The sequence below is a fragment of the Ambystoma mexicanum genome, chromosome 9 (assembly GCF_040938575.1).
Source record: "Ambystoma mexicanum isolate Mex_15411 chromosome 9, UKY_AmexF1_1, whole genome shotgun sequence".
NCBI lineage: Eukaryota > Metazoa > Chordata > Amphibia > Caudata > Ambystomatidae > Ambystoma > Ambystoma mexicanum.
The window spans coordinates 600,805,589-600,826,924 of record NC_090931.1 but is presented as its reverse complement, the minus strand read 5'-3'; the positions used below and the strand labels follow the sequence as shown (position 1 = coordinate 600,826,924).

Genomic DNA, 21,336 nt, shown 5'->3' with positions numbered 1-21,336 from the left:
GAAGACAAGTGGGTCCACATAAACCAGCTAAAGAGTTGCCACCCCAGGCATACTTTGCGGCAGATAGAAGGGCTTACCGGAAACCTAGAGGGGGAAAGTCTGGACACCTAGAAAAGTTATTAAATCTTCCTTCATTACACCTAATAAAATGAGTAAAGGATCACTGAATAATAGAGGGGGAATATTGCCATTTGCAAGGAATACAAGTGTCTTTCCCACTGCTGACAACCGAAGATGTGTGGACACAGTAGTGGGAACATTTCCATAACCATGCTATGTTCTGTTTTCTAGCATTTGAACTAAACATCCCAAGAATCACCAAGGAGGACTACTCGGGGACCGGGAGGAAAAACCCAAGGAATCCAGAGTATCGTCCCATCTTAACCTGAACCGGCGAGAAGAGCGTGTCACCTCAATCACTGACGGGAGAAGCAACTGAATTTCTCCACATGGACAGAGAAGGACATCCCAATCTCCCGACCTCCCCTCAACTGGAGGTCAAAACAAAGTCTGGAGGGGTGGGATTTGTGGGATGTATTGACCCACTCTGCTATACTATGCGGCATCACCCTGCTAGTTATGGTGCAAGAAACAGCAAAAAATGGCGGCAAAACGCTTGTGTGCCAAAAACCTCCAAAACCGTGTTCTTCAACACACAAAAAGATGGATGCACAACCTCTCACCCATGCTGCATGTGTGGGGGAATAGAGCACACACTGCAGAAAATGTGCCAGTGGGCTCCATGGCAAGCAAACCGAGTGCAGAGGGAAAAGCAGCACTTTGCAAGTGAAACTTCAAAATGTGCCTGTAAATGACATTTACTTTGTTGCTAAAAACTGTACACAATATTTCTCAACATTCAAAATCTTGCTTGGCACTAAAATTCAGTTAATCTAAGCAAGCATTGTGAACGTACAAGGTCATAAAATGTGAAGAGCAAAACATTTTCTCAGAAAAACCGGATTGCCTGTGGATGACAGCTCCTGTCAAAATCTGTGTGCAGCACACTGGGCTACCTGTGAATGACAGCCCTATCAGATAAGCGCTCCTGATGAAACTTCACAGTTATATAAACTAAAAGTCTGCCGGATTAGCAAACATAAAAGGATTGTTGCTAAAAGGAATACAGATCTCAGTTGTGTTTTGATCCCACAGGTTTAAATCTAAGAAATTAATTTATTCATGACATTTGATGCAACAAGTTTGGGTTCTGCTGGTTTTAAGAAATTAAGAATAAATTAGCCTGGCTGGGCCTGCGAGGAGTGGAAAAACAGGTTTCTCTCAAGGGGAGAAAAATCCTCTCAGCAGAAACTCACTGGTAGATGATAATTGTGGGCTAGGCCAGACTTTCGTCTACAGCCAGGGAATGAACAATGGCAGATCCCCAGGCAAGGAAACGGACGTGTGAAGGGGTCATAAACTGCTCCTTGAGCTCCAGGGAGAGACAAAAGGGCAGACCATTTGCTGCTAAGAATATATAATGAACAATTTTTAGAGACTCATAACTTGTTATCCATAGTGGTGAAAAATATAAAAAGGACAGGTTTGTTAGTCTAATTTTTGGCTGTACGTTTCAACAGGCGGTGGTGGAACTGTGTAACATATTCTGGACAGGAATGGCAATATATGTGGTTTTATGTAAACTGTATTAATACTAGAATTGTTAATCTTTACACACACATCCCTATGGTAGACGCACACATTTGTGGACATTTGCAGAAAGTTTGGAAACTGTGTTCATGGCGAAATGGACAAAATTCTGCAGAAAGGTGAAACAAGATCCCACAACTGCGGGATTTTGAGGAACAGCTACCACATAAAATATGGAATCTTTGTGTGATTTTTGTAGAGGTTACCAATGTATAATTATGTGTTTAGGACAAAATTCGATTTCAATACTAGTGGCTAGGGGAGGTTTCTAAGGACTGTAAAAGCCAAACCATAAATGTGACATCATCCGTCCTTGATCCAATCACTCAGATGCAAGGTGGAGATGAGGTCCTGATCCAATCCCAGTCCACAGGGGCAAGCTTAGTAAGCCGGCCCAAACACCCATTTGAAAGGATAAATAAGAGACAGCTGACAACACATAGGGACTCACTCACTGTCTGACTCCTCTGATTCCAGTGAAGCACTTTGTTCCAGCATTCAGCATCCATTCTTTAACATCCTTCCAGATGCCAAGAATCTTGCCAAGCAGTAGCTGAACATTTTTAAGCAAGACCTCAATCCTCAAACTTTTTCTCACAACCCAGTGAAGCACTGTGGTGTGGGAAATCATCCTGAAACTAGCATCTTGAAACTATCCGGCTTGCAACCATAAGGTTTGCCTGATGAACTCTCTATCCCGCTGATTTGAAATACCCAGAAACAAGAAGAGCAAATCCATTGCAATTCCGGTGACCGGCCTAGCCGATCCAATCCCGCGCCTGATGTGCTGTCCTTCCTTGATAGATCCAATCCATTGACCAGAACCGTGACTGTCGAAAAATCTTAAATCCCAGTGGATTGAGAGTAGTAATGGGACGCTAGAGAACTATTGTATACCTTGCTTATCTTGTTCTACTCTAATCTCTGAACTATCCCTACTTTCATAACCTGTAACAGTGTTAAAAGCTGTAGTGCCATCTTATGCTGTCTAGTTGCTAAGGCGCCATTTTCATAGTCCTCTTTATTGTGTAACTCTGATCCATAAATCTCACTTTGAGTCTTTGGACTGGTGCTCTAGCCTTGAGTAAAAGCATAAGCCATATTTTCCGATTCTACACTGAAGTCCTTGTTCAAATTTGTTTCTTTGTTTACGAAACAGTGCGATTTACCCGTTATAGCAAAAATCGCGTATGGATAAGTTTGCCGCAAATTGACATTTTGAAAAGCTTTACACGTGTGAATTAGCTTTACATTTGTTCCCACTTTGATTTTGAGATCCCAATTGTTTCCTTTCGATTAAATCATTGCTTTTGTTTGCTTGCATCTGTTCAAAGCGGCTCCCATATAAATTAATAATAATGTAAACATTTTTACACATTTGGTGTTTATGCTCAGCCAATTTCAAAGCCATCCTGACAGTTGAAAAGGCAATTCCGTTTCTCTCGTGTTTAAAGGGCGAAGGTGGGAGTGATATTCTGTTTGTTCGGTGTTATTCCTGAGTACCTGCTCTCTCCCCACATCTATTTAAATTACCTCTTGGTGGGTTGAGGGGTATTGCAGGGGCCACCCTTAACCATAGTGCTATCTGTGCTAAACCAATCCAAAAGTATTATTTTCTTTGCTGCATTTGTTTTTGTGCTCTTTACTTGATTCTTAGTGCATTAAAGATATTATTCAGTGTTCTGTCACCCCATTGGTGATTGTTACTTTTTAAAATATATTTTGATTTAAATTCTAAATGCATAAATATTTACCTTTGCAAACTAGCCTGATTCCTGGTTCAGTGTGACCGGGGTGGGGTCTCGGGAGAAGTGTGTGATATGAGTGGTATATCATTCAGAATATTGAACTTATAGATAAAAATAAAGGTTACATTTGCACACTACATGCTGGGCGAGACTTGGGTGTGTGCCAGATTGAAATCACTTACAGTAAGTTCAGAGAGAGAAACAGTCTGGAGGGTATTTAGAGGGTGGGGATAGTGGCAGCGGGGGAAGGGAAGAAGTTGGAGAGTAGTGGAGGGAAAGAAGTTGGGGGTGGTAAGATCAGGAAACGGAGGAAGAGCGAAGTAAAGAGTGGGAGAGAACAGGACAAAGGGAGCGAGGGAGGAGTGGGGATCAGGGGGATTCAGGGTGGCTTAGTGTGGCGCTAGAAGAAAGAGAGGGATGCCAAGGAGGGGGAGAGAGATAATAGAGTGCTGAGAGCCTGGAGAACTGACCAGAGAGGGGAAGAATCAGAAGAGCAGGAAACCTTAGGAAGTCCTGGGGCAGGCAGGGCAATAGTTAGAAAATGCCACATATTTTAGGACTTCCCATAGAAGGAGCATCAGATGAGACGGTGGGGATCACAGATCTGTAGTTGGAATATCTGGGGGATACTACTGGGGAGTAGGGATGCCTGAAGTAGGGTGGAGGGAGCTCACATGGAAGATGAGGGAAGATGTAGGCACCCTCTTAGTGTGGCTAAAACACTTAAAACATTCAACGTGCTGGTTGGATTCGTGTTGGCATATATGACGATGGCCTCACCTAAAACCCTGCAGAAGAACAGGGTTGATACTCCAATGAATGAGTCAACTCAATTCAAACTTTTCTGATCATCCTTCTAGATTGGACAAGAAAAAAACAAAAAGAAATGTCTTTCTTTTTCCAGAATGCCTTCATTCAGTCGTAGACATGGTAGAGCCTGAGCGGGCAAGGCCTACCCAAATCTGTAAATGCCCACATAGCAGCGCTTTGAGGAAATTTACAGATGCTAATGTCACTGCGGCGGGCCCAACTACATTAGCTTCAGGCCCCACTTGATACGATCTTTGAGAAAGCATAAGAGTACCTGATCGAGATCTAAGGGGCCTGTATTTCCCATGGCTTTCTCTTATAAAGAAGATTGGCAGACCATCAGAGCTTCATTGTTAAATAATTTTAAGCAGGCTCCAGAGGGTATTTCGAAAAGTCTCTTTTCTGTGAGCAAAAAAGAACAGACACGGCGCCTGCAAGCCTCCAAACACCATCTCTTACCCCACCACTACAGTGATGGAGTTCCTTCTGTCTCTGGCCTCAGCAGGCCTTCAGGTTACCACAGTCAAAGTATATTTGGCGGCCTTGTCTGTGTTCCAGAGGTCCCTGGAACAAGGTTCTTTCTTTACGATCCTGGTTTTGGCCCAATTTCTGAAGAGCTTTGTGAATATGTTTCCGCCACCTCCCTTTGTGCTCTCAGATTGGGATCTTCATCTGGTCCTGACATTCTTGATGGCGACTCTGTTTGAGACCATGCATTCCTGTTCCTTGAAACCAGCCTTTTTGGTTGCAATCACGTCAGCCAGTAGGGTTAGTCAGTTGCATGCATTGTGCTGCAAGCACCCCTTCCTGTGTTTATTTTATTTTTTTGTTGGGGAAAATATTTCCCTTAAAGTCAGATCTGGCTTCCTCCCGAAAGTGGTTTCTGAGTTCCACCTTTCTCGGTTCATAGATTTACTGTTCTTCTACCCTCCACCACAGGAGGGAGAGCAGTTCTACCGTCTAGATCCCAAAAGAGCCTTGAGCTTTTATGTCGCTAGGACATCCGTAGTTTCGAAAATCTGACTAGCTGTTTGTGGCCCATTCATTGTCCTGCAAGGGTCTAGCTGTATCTAAGCAGACCCTGTCTCATTTGATTATTCTTTACATCGCAGAATGTTACCAGTCTGCAGTCAGGGAGCTTCCTCCCATCATCAGGGCTCACTCGACCAGAAGGGTCTCTGCTTGCAGAGCATCCACATGGTTGTCCTTGCACACGTTTACCAGGCACTATTATGTGGATTTTCTCTGCGGGGCTGATGCACGTTTTGGTAGGGCAGTTCTGCAAAATCTGCTACTGAACCACTTTCTGCCTGCCTCTGTGGTCCTAACTGCTTGGGAAATCTATCAGATGAGGAATCTGCGGGTGAAAAGCAATCCATTGAAGGAGAAATTACTTACCGTAATGTTCCTTGTATGGATTCTTCTCCTGCAGATTCCTCATTGCCCCTCCAAACCATCCCTGCTAAGAAAGTTCTTACGTCTTTGCACATCTCTCTAAGCAAAGGGACACCTGTTGATGGCTCTGAGGTGACAGCTTCTATCTGGTTAGTCGCTTGTTTTTCAAAAACAAAAACACAATCTTTTCCATTTTTTAATTCTGTGGGGTTCCCCCATTGGGATGTTTCCCATTAAATGTTTTGCAGGCTGGTTAGCCTTGCCTCACATCGTTTTCCTAGGCAGCATTCAAGCACAGGGAAAAGGGGAGGGACTGAGGTATGGGGCGTAGTGACGTTGTGTATATATATATGACCCTTGAAGTCACGATCAAGCGCCGAGCAGGACGGATCGAAGGCCGAGTCGAGGTACACACTGCGCCCTGTCGAAAAAGTTTCCGAGTAGCAGAGCTTGATGAGGATATCTATCGGATGCGAAATCTGCTGGAGAAGAATCCACAGAATGAACATTACGGTAAGTAATTTCTTCTTTTCACACCAGTTTATGTATACTTATCAAATATGCAATTAATAGAAAAAAAAATCACTAAAAGATGAAAAAATGTCAAACAAAAGTCAACGCAATGTTCTACAGAATAAAATCCAAATACTTACCCACAGTGAACCAATATATTAAGAATCCAATACAGAATTTTGAGGTTAAATCCTCATGAAAGTAATAGAACCCTCCAAGGAGGGGCATTACCTGTTGGATAATTCCCACGCAGCAACAGTTAAAAGCCCAGGCGATGCAAAGGCTTTAACGTAAGCATGAAGCTGTACCCAACTGTTAATGTCCTCCCTCCATGGGTTCTATTGCTTCTAGTACCCAGGCACGTTGTACCGGGGTACTAATAGTTCATTTTCTCGAGTTGAGAAAAGGCATTGAGACCGTTTCTCAACTCGAGGGGGGGGGAAAAAGCAAAGGAAAATGGCTTCCAGGGATTGGGAAGAAGGGACTACAGATGGTCCCTTCGCCCTTTCCATGGTGGCAGAGAATGGCAATGAACTTCGAGGGACAGATCGCACGTCCTTCAAAGTCAGGTAAGTCTTTGTCGGGCGGGCAAAGATCCAGCAAGGGGAAAACAGAATGATTGTTAGAATAAGATTGTGCCTCTCTGGGTACCAATTTACAATAATAAATTTGCAGCAGTAAAGTCCCTACACTAACAATAAAAACTGAGCTCCAGATTCATCATACAAAACTTCAATGCTGAATCTGCATTCATAAAGCTACATCATATCAATTTAGAATTATATACGACTACCCATGAAGAGTCCGTTTCACTGCCAATGCAACCTCTCATAAATACATAATTGCAATTATGAAAGATGTAGTGGACCCAAGAATACATCTGCCCCAAAGCTTAGATGCTTTCAATATCCCAGTGTTGTGCCCAAAAGGGCCAACCAGTTCAATATGTTTCTTATGTAATGTCGGACATTGAGTAAGTATATGTCTTAATGTTTCTACTTCGATTTTACCGAAGCAGAGATGACACTCTCTTCTCCCTAGGTATATTCAGGCGGGCACCCGTAACTACCAACCAAGGGAGCTGATTGCATCTAGCTAACATCCACGTATCGCTCATTCCCGGGCATTGAAGTAAATGGGGCTGTAAATTGTCTGGTGTGTACGCTTGACTAAACGTTTCCCTTAGTAGAACTACATCCCCACAATAGTTATAAATTGTCATAGAAATCCCACCTAAAAACTCTCTTGCAGAGTTGGGTGATGAGCATATGCAGTTACATATTACAGCCAATATCCCACTGGATTGTCATCACAAAAGTGAGGCAAAGGTCTCTAAACCCTTCTGAGACTTTGTTTTCCACTTCACACAGCTCTTTTTCCAATAGGGCATAGATCAGAATAGTAGGTTGTTCATTTTAAACCATATAATCAGCCTTATGACATCAAGCATAGTATTCATTGACGACAATCCCAGTTCCAATCTTATCGTATACACAGGTACGCAATTGGGAAGACCCAACATCCGCCGCAATATTGTTACCCCTAGCTGATGAAGCCACTTTCAGTCAGGATTACCCCAAGATTCAAGGCCATTAGGGCTGGTTGATGCAATACTTTTTCAGTGGCCTTCTCAGATCTTTTACTAGAGATTGGGGAGCCCAAGTATGTATAGGACAGGCTCCACTCAGTTGCGTTATTTTCAACATTAAAACTTGCTAACGAAGGTCGCTTTTGAACTCCAAAAGTACATCACGCAGGGTTTTTAAAATTCATCATCGAGATTGTTCTCCCTAGAATAGTTCCCACGGACCGTATTAGCCCTTTTGAGTCTGATCTGCATGTGATCCAATATGATTCTAGTTAAAACATTGTGCCTTCTTTTGTGCATGTGCTAAAATTAAAAACCTAATGGGAAATGTGAACAGTGCCTGGCTCTGAAAGATCGCCTCTAAGTAAAATATTCCTAATCGCTTTCCAACACCCCACCATTCTATTCCCCTCAATCCCTTTTTGAGCATTTTAGGTGCAAAGCGCCAATAAATTCACCCCTGCATGCAGTGCTAGCGTTCAATCATTAGGAAATAGCGTGTTGGCATCGAGCGTAATAATGGCTTTCCTTTAAAACTAGTTGGCACACGTGCCTTTTTATGTAACCACTCCAGATGTAGTAGCTCAGAGGTTTCTTGCATCGAGGGTGGTGAATTTATTTACTTTTATTCTTGCAGGTGATTGCTTTTCAAGTTCTACATCTTTTCATGAAAAAGTTCAATGGTTACAACATTTGGGCTAGCCTTCCTGCTGAGTGTATTCCCAGTAGTGTCCGGTGGCATTCTAGTCCTTTATTTTAAAGATCTAATAAAGTAAGGGCTCAGGAGACCAGTTGAATACCCTACTATCAGACGGCCCCTGGATAGAAGTGGTCTCATGCAGCGATAATTGCTAAGAAATGTGATATTTAAGGAAATGACCATATTTCTTTGTTGTACTTCTCGGACACTGGTTTGGCAGCAGATACACTGACTTGATTCCTGATTCTGCACTTGGATGTTCCATTATTCACTGCGACTTTGCCCTTTTCACTTGCTTAGGAGTTTGAGATCGAGTTGGAGGGTTCCCAGTGCTTCCGGATACTCTGCTACGAGAAATGTTACGACAAAAGCAAGCTCAACAAGGATAACAATGAGATTGTGGACAAGATCATGGGGAAAGGGCAGATCCAGGTGAGTCTCTTCAGAGAGAACATCCGATTTGTAGCGCCTCATTCCTGGCCACCCTTGTGATATACAATGTATGCCCCAATATCAAATATTAAAGCCTAGTGTTCCTTTGATCTTTTGATACCTCCGAGGCCAACGGGAGGCATTTTGATGAACCGAATGGATTAATTCTTTTAGAGATTAGATGGTGCCCCAAACATCCCACAAATGCTTGTGCTTTAACCACACAATAGCCGTGTTCTCTAGGTTGTTGGAGTATCTCTTTGAACCGCCAAAGCGGGTGAGGATGAATTGCCCACTGTGGAAAGAGTGTTTGGCTCTGTAATCTTTACTTTCTTTGGCGAATTGTGCTTTTCATGAAAGTCGACCATGTTCTAAAAATACCACAGATGGATTATTAAGGTTACAAAACCGAAAAGGTGCACATTTTCACATGCGTTTTTACATGCATGATATGTGTTTGTATGTAAACTTAGTTTGCATTGGAGTCCTCTCTGGCCTCCAAATGGGTCTCATGGCGCTGATATGGAATCCTCTCTCAAAGCTGGGCCTTTGTGTACACGGGAGCTGCTTGGTGGAGGAGTGTGGGGGAGGGAGACAGAGGGCTGAAGGGGAAAGGGAGGAAGTCTTTGTAAACGGTGTATTTAGTCTGTTAAGGCTTCGTAACCATGCAGTCCCTCATTTTGAGAGCTTTGAAGGGCTTTAAGGATTTTGTGGTGATAGACATGTGACATGTGCTTTGATTCCAGATTCATAGCCTCTAAGCCCATTTTAACATATACTCCCACAATATGGACAAAGAAAAGGTCCAGAGCGGGGAGTCCCATTTTTGGGATGAGTGTTGGTGCATATTAGTTAGAAGGAGCCAATGTCATAGGCTGGTAGTCATTTGTCCTTGTTGTAAGTTTGATAAAGTGTTATTTATAGATAAGGAAATCCAATGGGATCTTTGTTGCAACTTTAAAAATAGAGTTATGCTGCCCTCTTCTCATTTAAATTCCAATGGGTCGAAATGGATATTAAAGTTAAGATGATGTATATTTTAAATATCTCTAACAGCTGAATGGCATATCGCCATTTCTTGAAATTACACTGGGCAGGAGCAAGCTGCGACTGCATTCTGTTGGCGATGAAATCCATGCAGCTATTTGAATATGTGACTTTGAATTGGGGAAACATTTTTGGAACCTCTTATAATCCCACCCCTTCCACCCCGGTTGACCGGCACTATACAAATCCTCGCCAAAAATCTTAGTGGGTCAAACAAATAGTGTTGAAGAACAGTCAGAGATGTGCGTGGTCAAAAAAGGCGCACAGAAAATATCTTGGTTGGAATGTTACTGCTTTATGTCCCATGAAGAAATTGTAGCGCAGAAGGCATTCCGTTTAAAATTGGGAAACCCCCAAAAGTCACAAAATGTGACAATTGGGGTACACACGAAATAAGAAAATGGCACTTTATCCAGGCATGTTTGTTGGTTTTCAACATCCACATCTTGATCTGATAGCATGAGTATTATCACGGAAGGTCTGCAATCAGAATTGCTAGTAGCTGTTTAGCTTATGCTTTTTAGCCTCTAAGAACCTGGTTAACTGGTTGCCAACAGCTACGGGGAACCACTTCTGACACCACAGGACAACTGGTGCATTGCAAATATGCCTGCTGTGTGTGACACATTAACTCTGTGTCTTTGGGTAGGGGTCTAAAGAAGCAGCAGAACATGCCTGCAAAAATGTAAAGCATAACGGGTAGAAAGTATCAGTTTGCATTGCATGTGGAATTTAGATTTGCGGTACACTGCGTACTAGATCCCCAATCCTCAATGGTAGCTCCTGCTTGAGGATGTGTATCGTGTTCTTGTATATAGTGCTTCATGCCAAATGCATTTGGCTTCTCAGCACTGTTGCCAGAAGGTCTTATTACCCAATTTAATGGTATCTATCTCGGGGTGTACAGAGAGCCTTCAGTCTGGCTTAGGTCTACCGGGTGGCCCTTTGTCGTTTTTCACTTTTATGTCCCTTTATTCACTGTTACTGTTAAGCATGGTTGTCTGCTGATGGGGAAAATATATGTATAGGTTGGATAATGTTTGTCTTTCTGCTTTCAGTCGTCTAGAATCCTATTGAGAGGGCTGTACGAATTGCCTCCCTGATTCTCTGCTTTATGATCCGTTCTGTATCTTTTCACTCTCTCCCACACTTCCCCCAGCCCCTCATCCCTCTATTCTTTCTCCTCTCCTCTCTTCTATACTTCTCTCTCTATTCTGGTTTTCTTTATGGTATTTCCAGTCTATTGAATGGACACTCGTTTCTGTTGATGATGGAATTGCTCCTTACACCTCAATTTGATGAAGTAACCTTATGTGCATTTCCCGTTTGTGTCTAGTTCGGTTTGAGCGGGCACCGCTTTGGTGGTGTTGATTAATACGTAGTTGTTCGTTCTGAATATTACTTGGTCCTTTGCCAAATAATGATCCACTTGCACAGTGGAGTAAGAAGCAAATTACGGAACGTTTTGTTTGGGTATGGTGACCCAAACAGCTGGAAGGACCCATGTGAATTCTTACTCAAAGTTCTTTCTCTTTTCTTATGTATATTCATGTATGTTTCTTTCTTTTCATTCTCAAGAAGAGGCTATTCTATTATTCAAAAAGAGTTAATATATATGTAGTATATTTTTAAATATGTATTCCACAAATAAACGCCCTATAGTCAGTGTCCAATGCATGTCGGTCCTAATGACCATCTTCATGGACAATTTTAAATACAAAGAATTGAGAAAATTGTGAAAGTTTCTTTAAAAAGATATTTGTTTTTAACTGATATCTAATATTTAAAAATTGTGTTGACATAAATACCAGGCTTTCTTTCCTTTCTCATGCACAATAGTAATTTTTGTAATATTTGTACATTATCTGGTCTGGAACCCTCATACATATCTGCATAGGCGTAGATGGGGTAGGGCCTGAGCGGGCAAGGCACACCCAAAATCTATAAATACCCACTCAGCCGCGCTGTGTGGCCATTTGCAAATGTTAATGTTACAGTGGTGGGCCCACCTATATTAGCTTCAGGCCGCTCTTGTTAGACAATTCTGGCTACACCTCTGCGTATCTGTAATGCAATAAGGTCTAACCAACTTTACCATCCTATCCTGAAATTGGATTAACTGGTTTAAATAAACGTGTAACTGTCATACCTGTGTCACCTATCAGTGGGATTTCCTTGGATTCCTGTCCTGGTGACCTGTATCCAACTATGCCTTTAATTATGGGGAGTTCTTAAGAAAACATAATTTCTGATAATAGCACAAAATTTAACATTCCTCTTCCCTTTCAAAATCTTGTCAGACTGTCCGCGGTGGGGACGCTCTGCCAAGGTTTTTGTGCATGAGAAAGGAAACCAAGCCTGGTAATTATTTTCACAATTCTCTTTGCATATCGTTCTTTCTAGAAATTGTCCCTGAAGATGGTCATTGGGACCGAAATGCATTGGACACTGACTCTATAGGCCTTTTTTCTGTGGAATAAATATTTACAAATATACAACATATGTATGAACTCTTTAAAAAAAAATGGAATTGCCCCTTCCTGGGAATGAAAAGAAGGAAAAACACATGAATATACATGAGTAAAGAATATGAACTTTGAGTGAGACTTCACACCGGTCCTTCCATCCGTTTGGGCGACAATACCCAAACAACATTTTCAATTTCCCATTTGTGGTCACGCGAGGACCGTTTTTGACTTTTCGAGACATCAGGAAGAACTGTATGTGGGTTAAGTGTTAACGTTTGAAATCTTAAAATACAAACATGAAACTATAAACCTCTATTGTACGTCTGCTAGGGTGAGGCTGGGCAGCACCCTGGGATGGTTGACTGTCTGGTGCATTACATGAGTGGTAACATCGTCGCTTTCAGACATACGTTAAGTTGGTCAGTGACTGCTCAAATTAGCAACTGCGTTAGGGGATCAGTTGTGTTTTAGGCTACTCTATCCCCAACCATTTCACTAAAGGCTCCCTCCCCCCGCTCTCCTTTTCAGCGATATCAATGTACATAAACAGTCCGTGTTTGCTTAAAAATTCCCCAAGTCCCAAAATAAAACTTTCCATGCGATCGTGTGGGACAGTGTGCCCTCTTAGTGCCGACCGTGCCGGAGTCCTGGGAAAGGGCGCCCTTTAGGGCTCCCTAGGGAGAGGCATAGAAATGATGGCAGGAAGCCCTGAGCACAAGAACTTTGAGCCCTGAAGGGAGGCTGGGTCCTGTTAAATAGTTGTCATCCATCACTTGCCTTTATTGTTACTGTTTTGTTTTGTAGCAAAACTTCTCGGAATACGCACTAGAAATTATCAACATGTTTTTGCTTGCTTTCGCCTGTTAGTACATGACAGGTGAATTCTGACAAAGACTATTTCCCCACGTGCCCTCTTTCGTTCATCATACAGGTCCAGTGTTTACTAGTCAGTTGTTGTTGGTTTTTTTGGGGTAATGGTAGCTTCTAGGGTCCATTCCCCTTAACCGGAATCTGCCTCCAAAGGACAGGTAAGTTGAATGGTCTTGTATAGCGCCTTTGTGACAATGTTTGCCTCATTGCACGTGGCTCTCTAAGAGGAAGTGGGAAGGGCGCTGTTAGTGGCATAGTACAGAAGGCAGACGTGGAAAGCTTTGGTGTTGATCAGTGCTAGTCAGAAGCACCTGCTTACATAGGAGTTCCAATGTGTTCTGGGGCAGGAATAAGCTGAAGAGAGTTAGCCACAAAGGCGGCCCCAGAGTTGGGAGGAGGTATGAATGGGTGTATTGGAGTGGGGGCAATTATAGTGAGTGGATAAGGTAGGAGTCCCTGTCTGATGGACAATGAGTGTGTTGTGATGTAGAGAGTTTAGCAGTGAGCAGTAAATAAGGGGGAAGAAGGGAAGAGTCCGTCATTGGTCAGAGAAAGTATTCAGTTGTGGAATTAGTCCTCCTTTTGTTTCCACGGTTATGGTCTGATGTTGAGTGCCTTATGAGAAGATGGGAATCTGGACAAAGTAGCCCTCGTTGGGATTGTGGTTCTTTCAGCAGGTGGCGACCACTGTCGATTGCAGGATGTTTATTTTATGGTGATCTATGCGTACTATAGTCCTTGCACGAATCGAGAACCTAGGCTGCCAGGTGTTGCTTGTTGCCTTGATTGGTTGCCGTTTCACTGATTCAGTTAATTGAAGAGCCGAGTATTCCGTTGTTTTCTGAATGTCAGATGATTGACTCTTTGTATAGATGCTTAGGAAGGGAGTTTCAGAGTGTGGTAGCCAGCAGAGAGAGAGGGGATCCTCCTGGTCTTTTCTGTTTGAAGTTAGGAACTAGGAATAACTAGGAGGAACCTGGCAGTACTGGACCTTAATGTCCTAGATCTTGTGTCGTGCTAACATGTTTTTGTGGGGAGACTGGGTCCTCTTGGTCACAGCGGGGGTTAATAGCATTTTGAAAGGTATTCATTTCTTGATGCGGTGTCAATGAGGCGTGTAAAGTGCAGGAGGTAATGTGTTTGAACCTTTACATCCTGTAGAGTAATCTGGCAGCAATGGTTTGTACTCAGTTTTTTTCATGAGGTATTTCAGGAGTCCTAGACATGGGCGGCTTGCATGGTCCAGTGTTGTTGGTGCTAAGAAGCCCATGGGTGAAAGATAATTAAGGTATAATGTATTGTAGAGGGCATAGTTGCAAAATTAAACGACTTCTGACCATGCCTCTCCCCTGCCAGTGAAGAGTTGGGCATCTTACCATTGTGGTTCCAATGTGTCTTAACGTGGAAGATGGAACTGAGACTGTTCCATGTGATAATATCCCTGCGAAAAGGTCGCCATACAAGAATGGTGCAGTTATTTTGGGGCGATATTACCCCATGGAACTTACGGGTGACACCTCCTGAAACACCCATATTTTTTTTTAAAGGGAGCGGGGACACCCCTGCATCCCCGCTCCCATTTACCCCATAAAGTATCCCCATAAATGTCTCCTATGCCGTTTCCCGGCGACTATCTGTATGGCAACATTATTTATAGGGATAATATTACCTGATGCCACTGAGACGTGGGGCCCATCTCATCGGGCCACGGGAATTAGGCTCTTACAAAGAGCTGCACTGCAGAGCATTAATTCTGTATTCGAAGGGTTGAGCTTTAGTCTGTTTTTTGCATTCATGCTTCCATGTGTGTCAACATGTTTTTACCAACAACAAGCTGATAATAATTACAGGGTCAGGACTGCCCACAAACTCAGTAGATTGCCGCATAGCAACCTTTTGAATTATCCAGAGCTGTATAAGAATGGTAGGTGTGAAAACTAAAAACTGGGATTTTGAATTTCGAAATGGTGATGGCTAATGAAGCTCGTCATCAAAGTCGGATCTGGAGAAAAAAAAATCCTCCTTGAAAACATCAATGTTCTTACAGTTCTCTATCTTGTGGCATTTGCATTCGGAGTTGGTCTTGTGCCCTCATTGTGAATTCTTGTTTGTATCACTGCAATACCTTGGGATTCATTGAGCAGTCCTCCAATAGCTACAGTGCTTATGAAATGGCTGCATGAGTATGAGGCAAGTGCCATGTGACTTGGCAGCTAGTGGTTGCGCGCTAGCTGTCCAGGGTAGGTTTTCAGCATCCTTTTCGAGGTCTAAGTCAAGCCATATGTTCACCCCTGAACCTGTCTATCCAAAAGGACTATTCAGCACTAACGTGTGTGGAAGTGCCTTTATGCCGTTGGGAGTATTGCTGTAACCCAACTTGGGATATATTGGGTGTAGTCTACTGTTGGTTCTCATTAAGGGGAATGTTTGGGGAATATTTTCATATCCCTAGGAGAAAAACTGTACTTTGGTTTGGTCCTGGTACTGCGTAGTACTGAATCACAGACGTGTTTGGTCTCAGCAGGCCCCCAGATTTCTCCATTATTGAATCTTTCGAAGATCTACATGATTTGAACACTCCACCCTCCCCCGCGTCAGACATGGCAGTATTGAAAGCAAGTTTATTAAAGAAGCCACTGCTGTAGAACTACCGTTACCAGTGACAAACTGACTCTTAGTTATGATAACCATGTACATCCATGTGATTTGAGGATGACTGTATTGATATTTTTCAGGAAGCCAATGAATAAGAATGAAATGGCAGCATTTGATCACTTGCCTTTCTGGTTTTTGGTTTTACTAGTCGGATTGTTAAACTTGGAATGGACACCTCGAGGTTACAAGTAGTAAGGAGCTAATAGTCCAAAATGAGGACTTCTAAGAAGGTGAATGTTGTTGGTAACAAAAGGCAGGGACTGGGATCTACAGAATTATTATGAAGTAAAATGTGACATTTCCTACGCCCTACATGTAAAGGTAAACAGGGCATCGGTGTCCCTTGTTTTTCTAGGTTGGCATAGGAGGTAATGCCTTAATGCAGAGAGCCATGAACACTGCTTATGATACAATGATACAGATGTAGAATAGTGGAACAAGTAAAAGGAAGCACAGGATATCTAATGCTTAGCGTGCTCCATATTTACATGATCTGTTTTTTAGTACCCTGGAATAAGTGATAAAGGGAAGACCTTTTTTTTCTTTTTTTACAAAGCGTCCTGAACAATATAGTTCTTTGTTCTATAAAATGTGAATGCATTGCCTGACCGTCCCATGCTGATTTCCTAGCCGTTGTGTTGGTAGATGTAAGTATCGGAGCTCATTGTAGTGTGTACACCAAAAGGTAGGTCTGAATTCAGGACATGTGAATTCAGTCTAAAATGTAGACTTAAACATGTATGCCAGTCTCCTAGAGAAATTAGGCCTACAAGGAGGTGAGTGTCTGTGTAACAATTTAGCGGTGACGGGCTCGAGAGGTGTTGTAGATGTTCAGATACATTGTGGTGGCTTTCTGGCCTACATGATGTGGCTGCATGAGTTGCTTGCGTTGTCTCAGCTGCTGCATGTGCAGCGTTTTATTGCTTAACATTGGACCCCTGAACATGCATCGCCCTTGCGAAATAACTGTAACCACCTGAGACAACTCGCCACTCCTAATCTGCTAGTAAATGGAGAACTTCCTTGGTCCTCTGTCGTTTCATTCCGAGTAAGCCTTCAATCATAGGGCCAAGTCTACCAGTGGATCCCACAGGCCACCTCCTTTGCCTCGACAAAGACCCTTCCTTGGTCAAAACCTGTGTTGGCTTTTTTGTTCTTCAATGCTCTTCAATGCTGCTAATTCCTTTCAATAGTTGTCAAATGCATCTTGTCAGACGCACAGGCCATATTAGCCGACTAGCAGAATACAATTGAAAATCTGGAATGTTCCAGCATCAACTGGTCAATAAAACACTGTCACAGTATTTCAAAAGCGCTGCATGTGCAAAGTTGGCTTTGTTTTTCCTTTACTCTTCTTAGTACATTGGGTACTCTCAAAGTTCTTCCAAGTGGGTCCTCAGAGTTCATCTAGCTGCAGCTCAGTGGTACCCTCCAATTTTCCAACTGCAATATACTGGGCACCCCCACCACCCCTCCAAGCTCAGCAAACTAGCCACTCCCACAAATTCCTTTTAAGTGCAATACCTTGGCTACTCTCTCTAGCACCCCTCTGCGCAGTAAAAATGACCAGACACAAAGTGTGCTTCTCTATGCAACTAGATTAAACAGTTAATGTGATGCATGGCTAGTATTCACAAATCGTTCTGATGTAGTGCATGGCCAATCTTCAGGAATCCAGCTAAATGCTACACATGGCTAATCTTCACAATGTGTCTATTATGACTCGTTTCCTGCCCTCACTATACGTCTAAGTTCAACACATTCCCTGTCCCCAAAACACATCCAAGTGTAACACAATTCCTGCCCCCAAAATATACCTAACTCCTACACGTCTGCCCCCTAACATACACCTCAGTGTAGCACATTTACTACCCCCAGAATAGAGCTTAAGAGTGATGCCGTGGCCCTAATCAAGTATTAGAAGATAATGAAGTGGTGGGGTTTTACTGCAGTACAGTAATGGCTGTGCTGCCCACCCGGACCAACCCACCTTGCTACAATATCAAACAGAGATAAAACCACAATTGTATATCGAAAAGCACCAACCATTAAGGGCAAAATGATTCAAACTTTGATGATACCAGACTCTGTATTAACACAAATCCACACAAAGGTTGGCACCATAAGGCAACTACTAATGTGGATCTTACCTCACTTGCTATTTCATGATGGATAAAAATAGAGACGCCACTCAATGGAAGAAAGCGCATACTATCAACAGCTTCATAAACAGCAATGCTAAATCTGTAGTGTATGCAATCTAATGTATCTGCCACAAATGGTACATAGGCAGTACAAATCGAAAGGTAAAGTCAAGAATCCAGGACCATATAAGATCAATTAAGAATAAAGGCAGTAAAAACCCTTTCGCTGCCAAAGATGGAGAAGCACCTGATGAATCAGATCAATTAAGTTAAATGTACAGGAATAGATTAAATAAAAAACCCACTTTTGGGATAGAGACAAAGAATTGAAATTACAGCAAGCAGAATCAACGTGGATCAACAAAATGGATGCATGTAATATAGGTCTAAATAAAGAAACAGAACAATGTCTTAATTTCATAATTCATATACATGACTTCATTGGTCAGATCAATGCATTAACTCCTGTGAGGTCTAAATATACCCATTGATACACCTGTTTAACTTCACAACCTACTACATTCATTGTTTTCACCACATATATCTAATCAGCCACTAGATGTACCAGGATTGTCTACATAATTAAAGTTCATCTCATTTTATTTAAACAAAAATGTCTTTGCACATTTTACCATCTTTTGTTTCCTTTATTTAGCCCTTCTAGAAACTATATTTAATATACAAGTATACGAGTAATGATTATTTATATATCACACCACAGATCTATTTTTATATTAAGTAAGTCAAACATTGGCTCTAATCACCAAATTCATTTTTCGTATCAACGGCTATGGAAAAAAAATGGCAGGTGCGTGCATGAAGTCATTGCGTTCGTTGACACACTGCATCACTGTAACACAACATAAATAAACACCATCTTTAAATGTTGTAGTCTTCGTGAACGTCAGTAGCGTGACAAAGTGCCAATCCGTGAAATGGAGAGACACTCTGCTTCATCATGCGAGCAAACTCAAAGATAATATACGTCATTACTGTTTTGATCCTTCTCTAGTACAATCAGGCCACTAATTACTTCGACATAAATATGAAGATTACTACCCCTTTTCCCCCTCATTATTCCCAGCTACTGCAATTAGAACTGCTACATTCAATGACATTGTAGAGCATGCCAAGAGCGCTTGACCAATACTAAAGGTCAGTCCAAAAATTTGCCTTAAATTCAACTAACATACAACTCATTGGTGTATATCTCTTTGGCATATGTAATACACTGTCACTTTATCATCATTCGCAACATGTTTGTCATTTTTCCTCCTGTTGAGCCAGTAGTATGGCACGAAACACGTGTTGAGGAATTAATCATATGAGGAAGTAATTGAGGAATTGATCGTATGCAGAATCATTTGAGAAACTGTTCAGGTGAGGAGCAAATCGCAGTAAGAACAATTTCTCCCATGAAAAACTAATTTAATTAAATGAGGAATTGACTGCAACATTTAAGGGGATCATATTCAAATATCTAATTTTAGAATCTCCCTTCTATGGAATTTGAACAAATGGAGACATTTTTGAGGACCATTACATTTATTTTCAGAATGTGAGGACTATGACTCTAAGTAATTTTGTCCCCAATTGTACAGTTTACTCATGAGTTTCTTTTTCGATTTTGAAGACGCATACTTTTTGTCCGATTTCTGCTAATATTTGTTTCTTCACCAAATAGAACCATTTTCTTCTTTTTTTGAATTTTAACTAACAATTATGAGCCTCCTTTTGTCAGGATATTTAAAAATATCAGTTGTTTGGAGCAAAAGTAACCACAATGTTGAGCTTTTTTCTGTTTTTGGGAAAGACTGTAGGAATTTCCAGTGGCTGCAGCGCAGCAACAATAACCAGTCTAAGTTCTAAACATGTAGCGCACAAATGAGAATTACTTACCCTGTTATTTTAAATGGTATACAGTGTTAATAACGAAAAGAAATAACAAACCTTTTCAGTGACACCTAAATAATGTACAAATGTCGAATTTTTTAATACATGTATATATGGGGGGTGGGCTAAGGGATAAAAAAAGGGTAGCCGTGGGTTAGGGGGGTAAACAAAAAACGAGAAACAGGCTTTTAGGGGGACCTCCCCAAATTATAAAAATAAATACTAATGTTTTCGTTAATTAGGTGTCACTGAAAAAGTTGTAGTTATTTTTGTAGTCATTATAAACACATGGAACCGTTTAAATATAGCACATTCTAGGATATGTTGTATGCCTGGCACACACAAAGAGGGGCTGGTCAATTGATATTCTGATAATATATTGTCGGAGACCTCCGCATTGAAGGACTCTGTCAGCCATCCAAAGTGGAAAGACTGAGCGTGGAACATGAGTGAATGAGCTCCAAAACAGACTTGCAGACAAGACAAGTGGTGACCTGTCAGTGTCTACACTACTTGGTTATAAATACATGTCACCTGTGCTTTAATGCCATCATGCAGGACCAGGGCATTATACATGAATAGACATTGCAAAACACAGGTATTCCTTAGTGTGTGCAGTGGCAATAGCTGGTAAATGATGTTTGAATATTTGCATATGATAATCGAACAGGGTTCAGCCGGGAGTGAGAGTGTCACCAAGACCATACATTACAGTTCACAATATTAGGGATTTTTTTCACAGAAATTGCAAATTTGAATACAAATCTGAACATGCCAAACAAAGGTCAGGATTATTGTCCATAAATGTCCCCCTCCTCCACAGTGGCCTCTACTTATCCAATGTCCTTCACTTTTTTCAGGTTCCTAGGCATTTCTGGCCTCTGAAGCAAGTGGCCCAGTTCTTGCATTTAGAGTGGTTCCCTCACCCATGCATGACATTGTGGGTTTTAGGGTAACCTAAAGCCACCTTCCTGATCTGATCTAGAACTGGGCTTTCCAGGTTCCCGCTCCCCACAACTCTGTGGTGTGAAGTCTTGTGAGCATACGAGTTACTGGACATAGCCAGCAGTGATAGCTAGAGTAGGGTCACTTCCTTTTGTTTACCTGGCCTTCCCACAGATTCCTCTCACCTCTCATCTCACAGTAATCTCCTGGATCCAGTCTTGTTGCTCTGGCCTAGGGCTGACCACGTCCACTGGAACCTTCCTGCTCTGGCTATCTGACCGCTGGTTATTGCCCCCTCGATATTTCCCTTGCACTCTGGTTGTCTCTTCTCTTCTTCCACCATGTACCACCTTCACTCCCTCCTCCACCTTGTGGTGGTAGTCCTTTCATCTTCTCAATATCGCACTCTCTCCCTGTTACTGCCTCTGTCATTTCTGATTTCTAATTTAATCACCACCTCATCCTCATGGGTGTTAAT

The 21,336-nt window shown here is 42.1% G+C and overlaps 1 protein-coding gene across 6 annotated transcripts in view; it reads left to right on the top strand.

Moving 5' to 3' along the window:
* ABR (ABR activator of RhoGEF and GTPase) overlaps positions 1-21,336 on the top strand; it is a 1,582,060-nt gene that overhangs the window by 1,283,172 nt on the left and 277,552 nt on the right. For all 6 annotated transcript variants that reach the window (XM_069615233.1, XM_069615235.1, XM_069615234.1 and 3 more), the window contains one exon: positions 8,705-8,836. In XM_069615233.1, the coding sequence (XP_069471334.1) occupies positions 8,705-8,836 (132 nt within the window). The remainder of the gene's footprint in view (positions 1-8,704; positions 8,837-21,336) is intronic.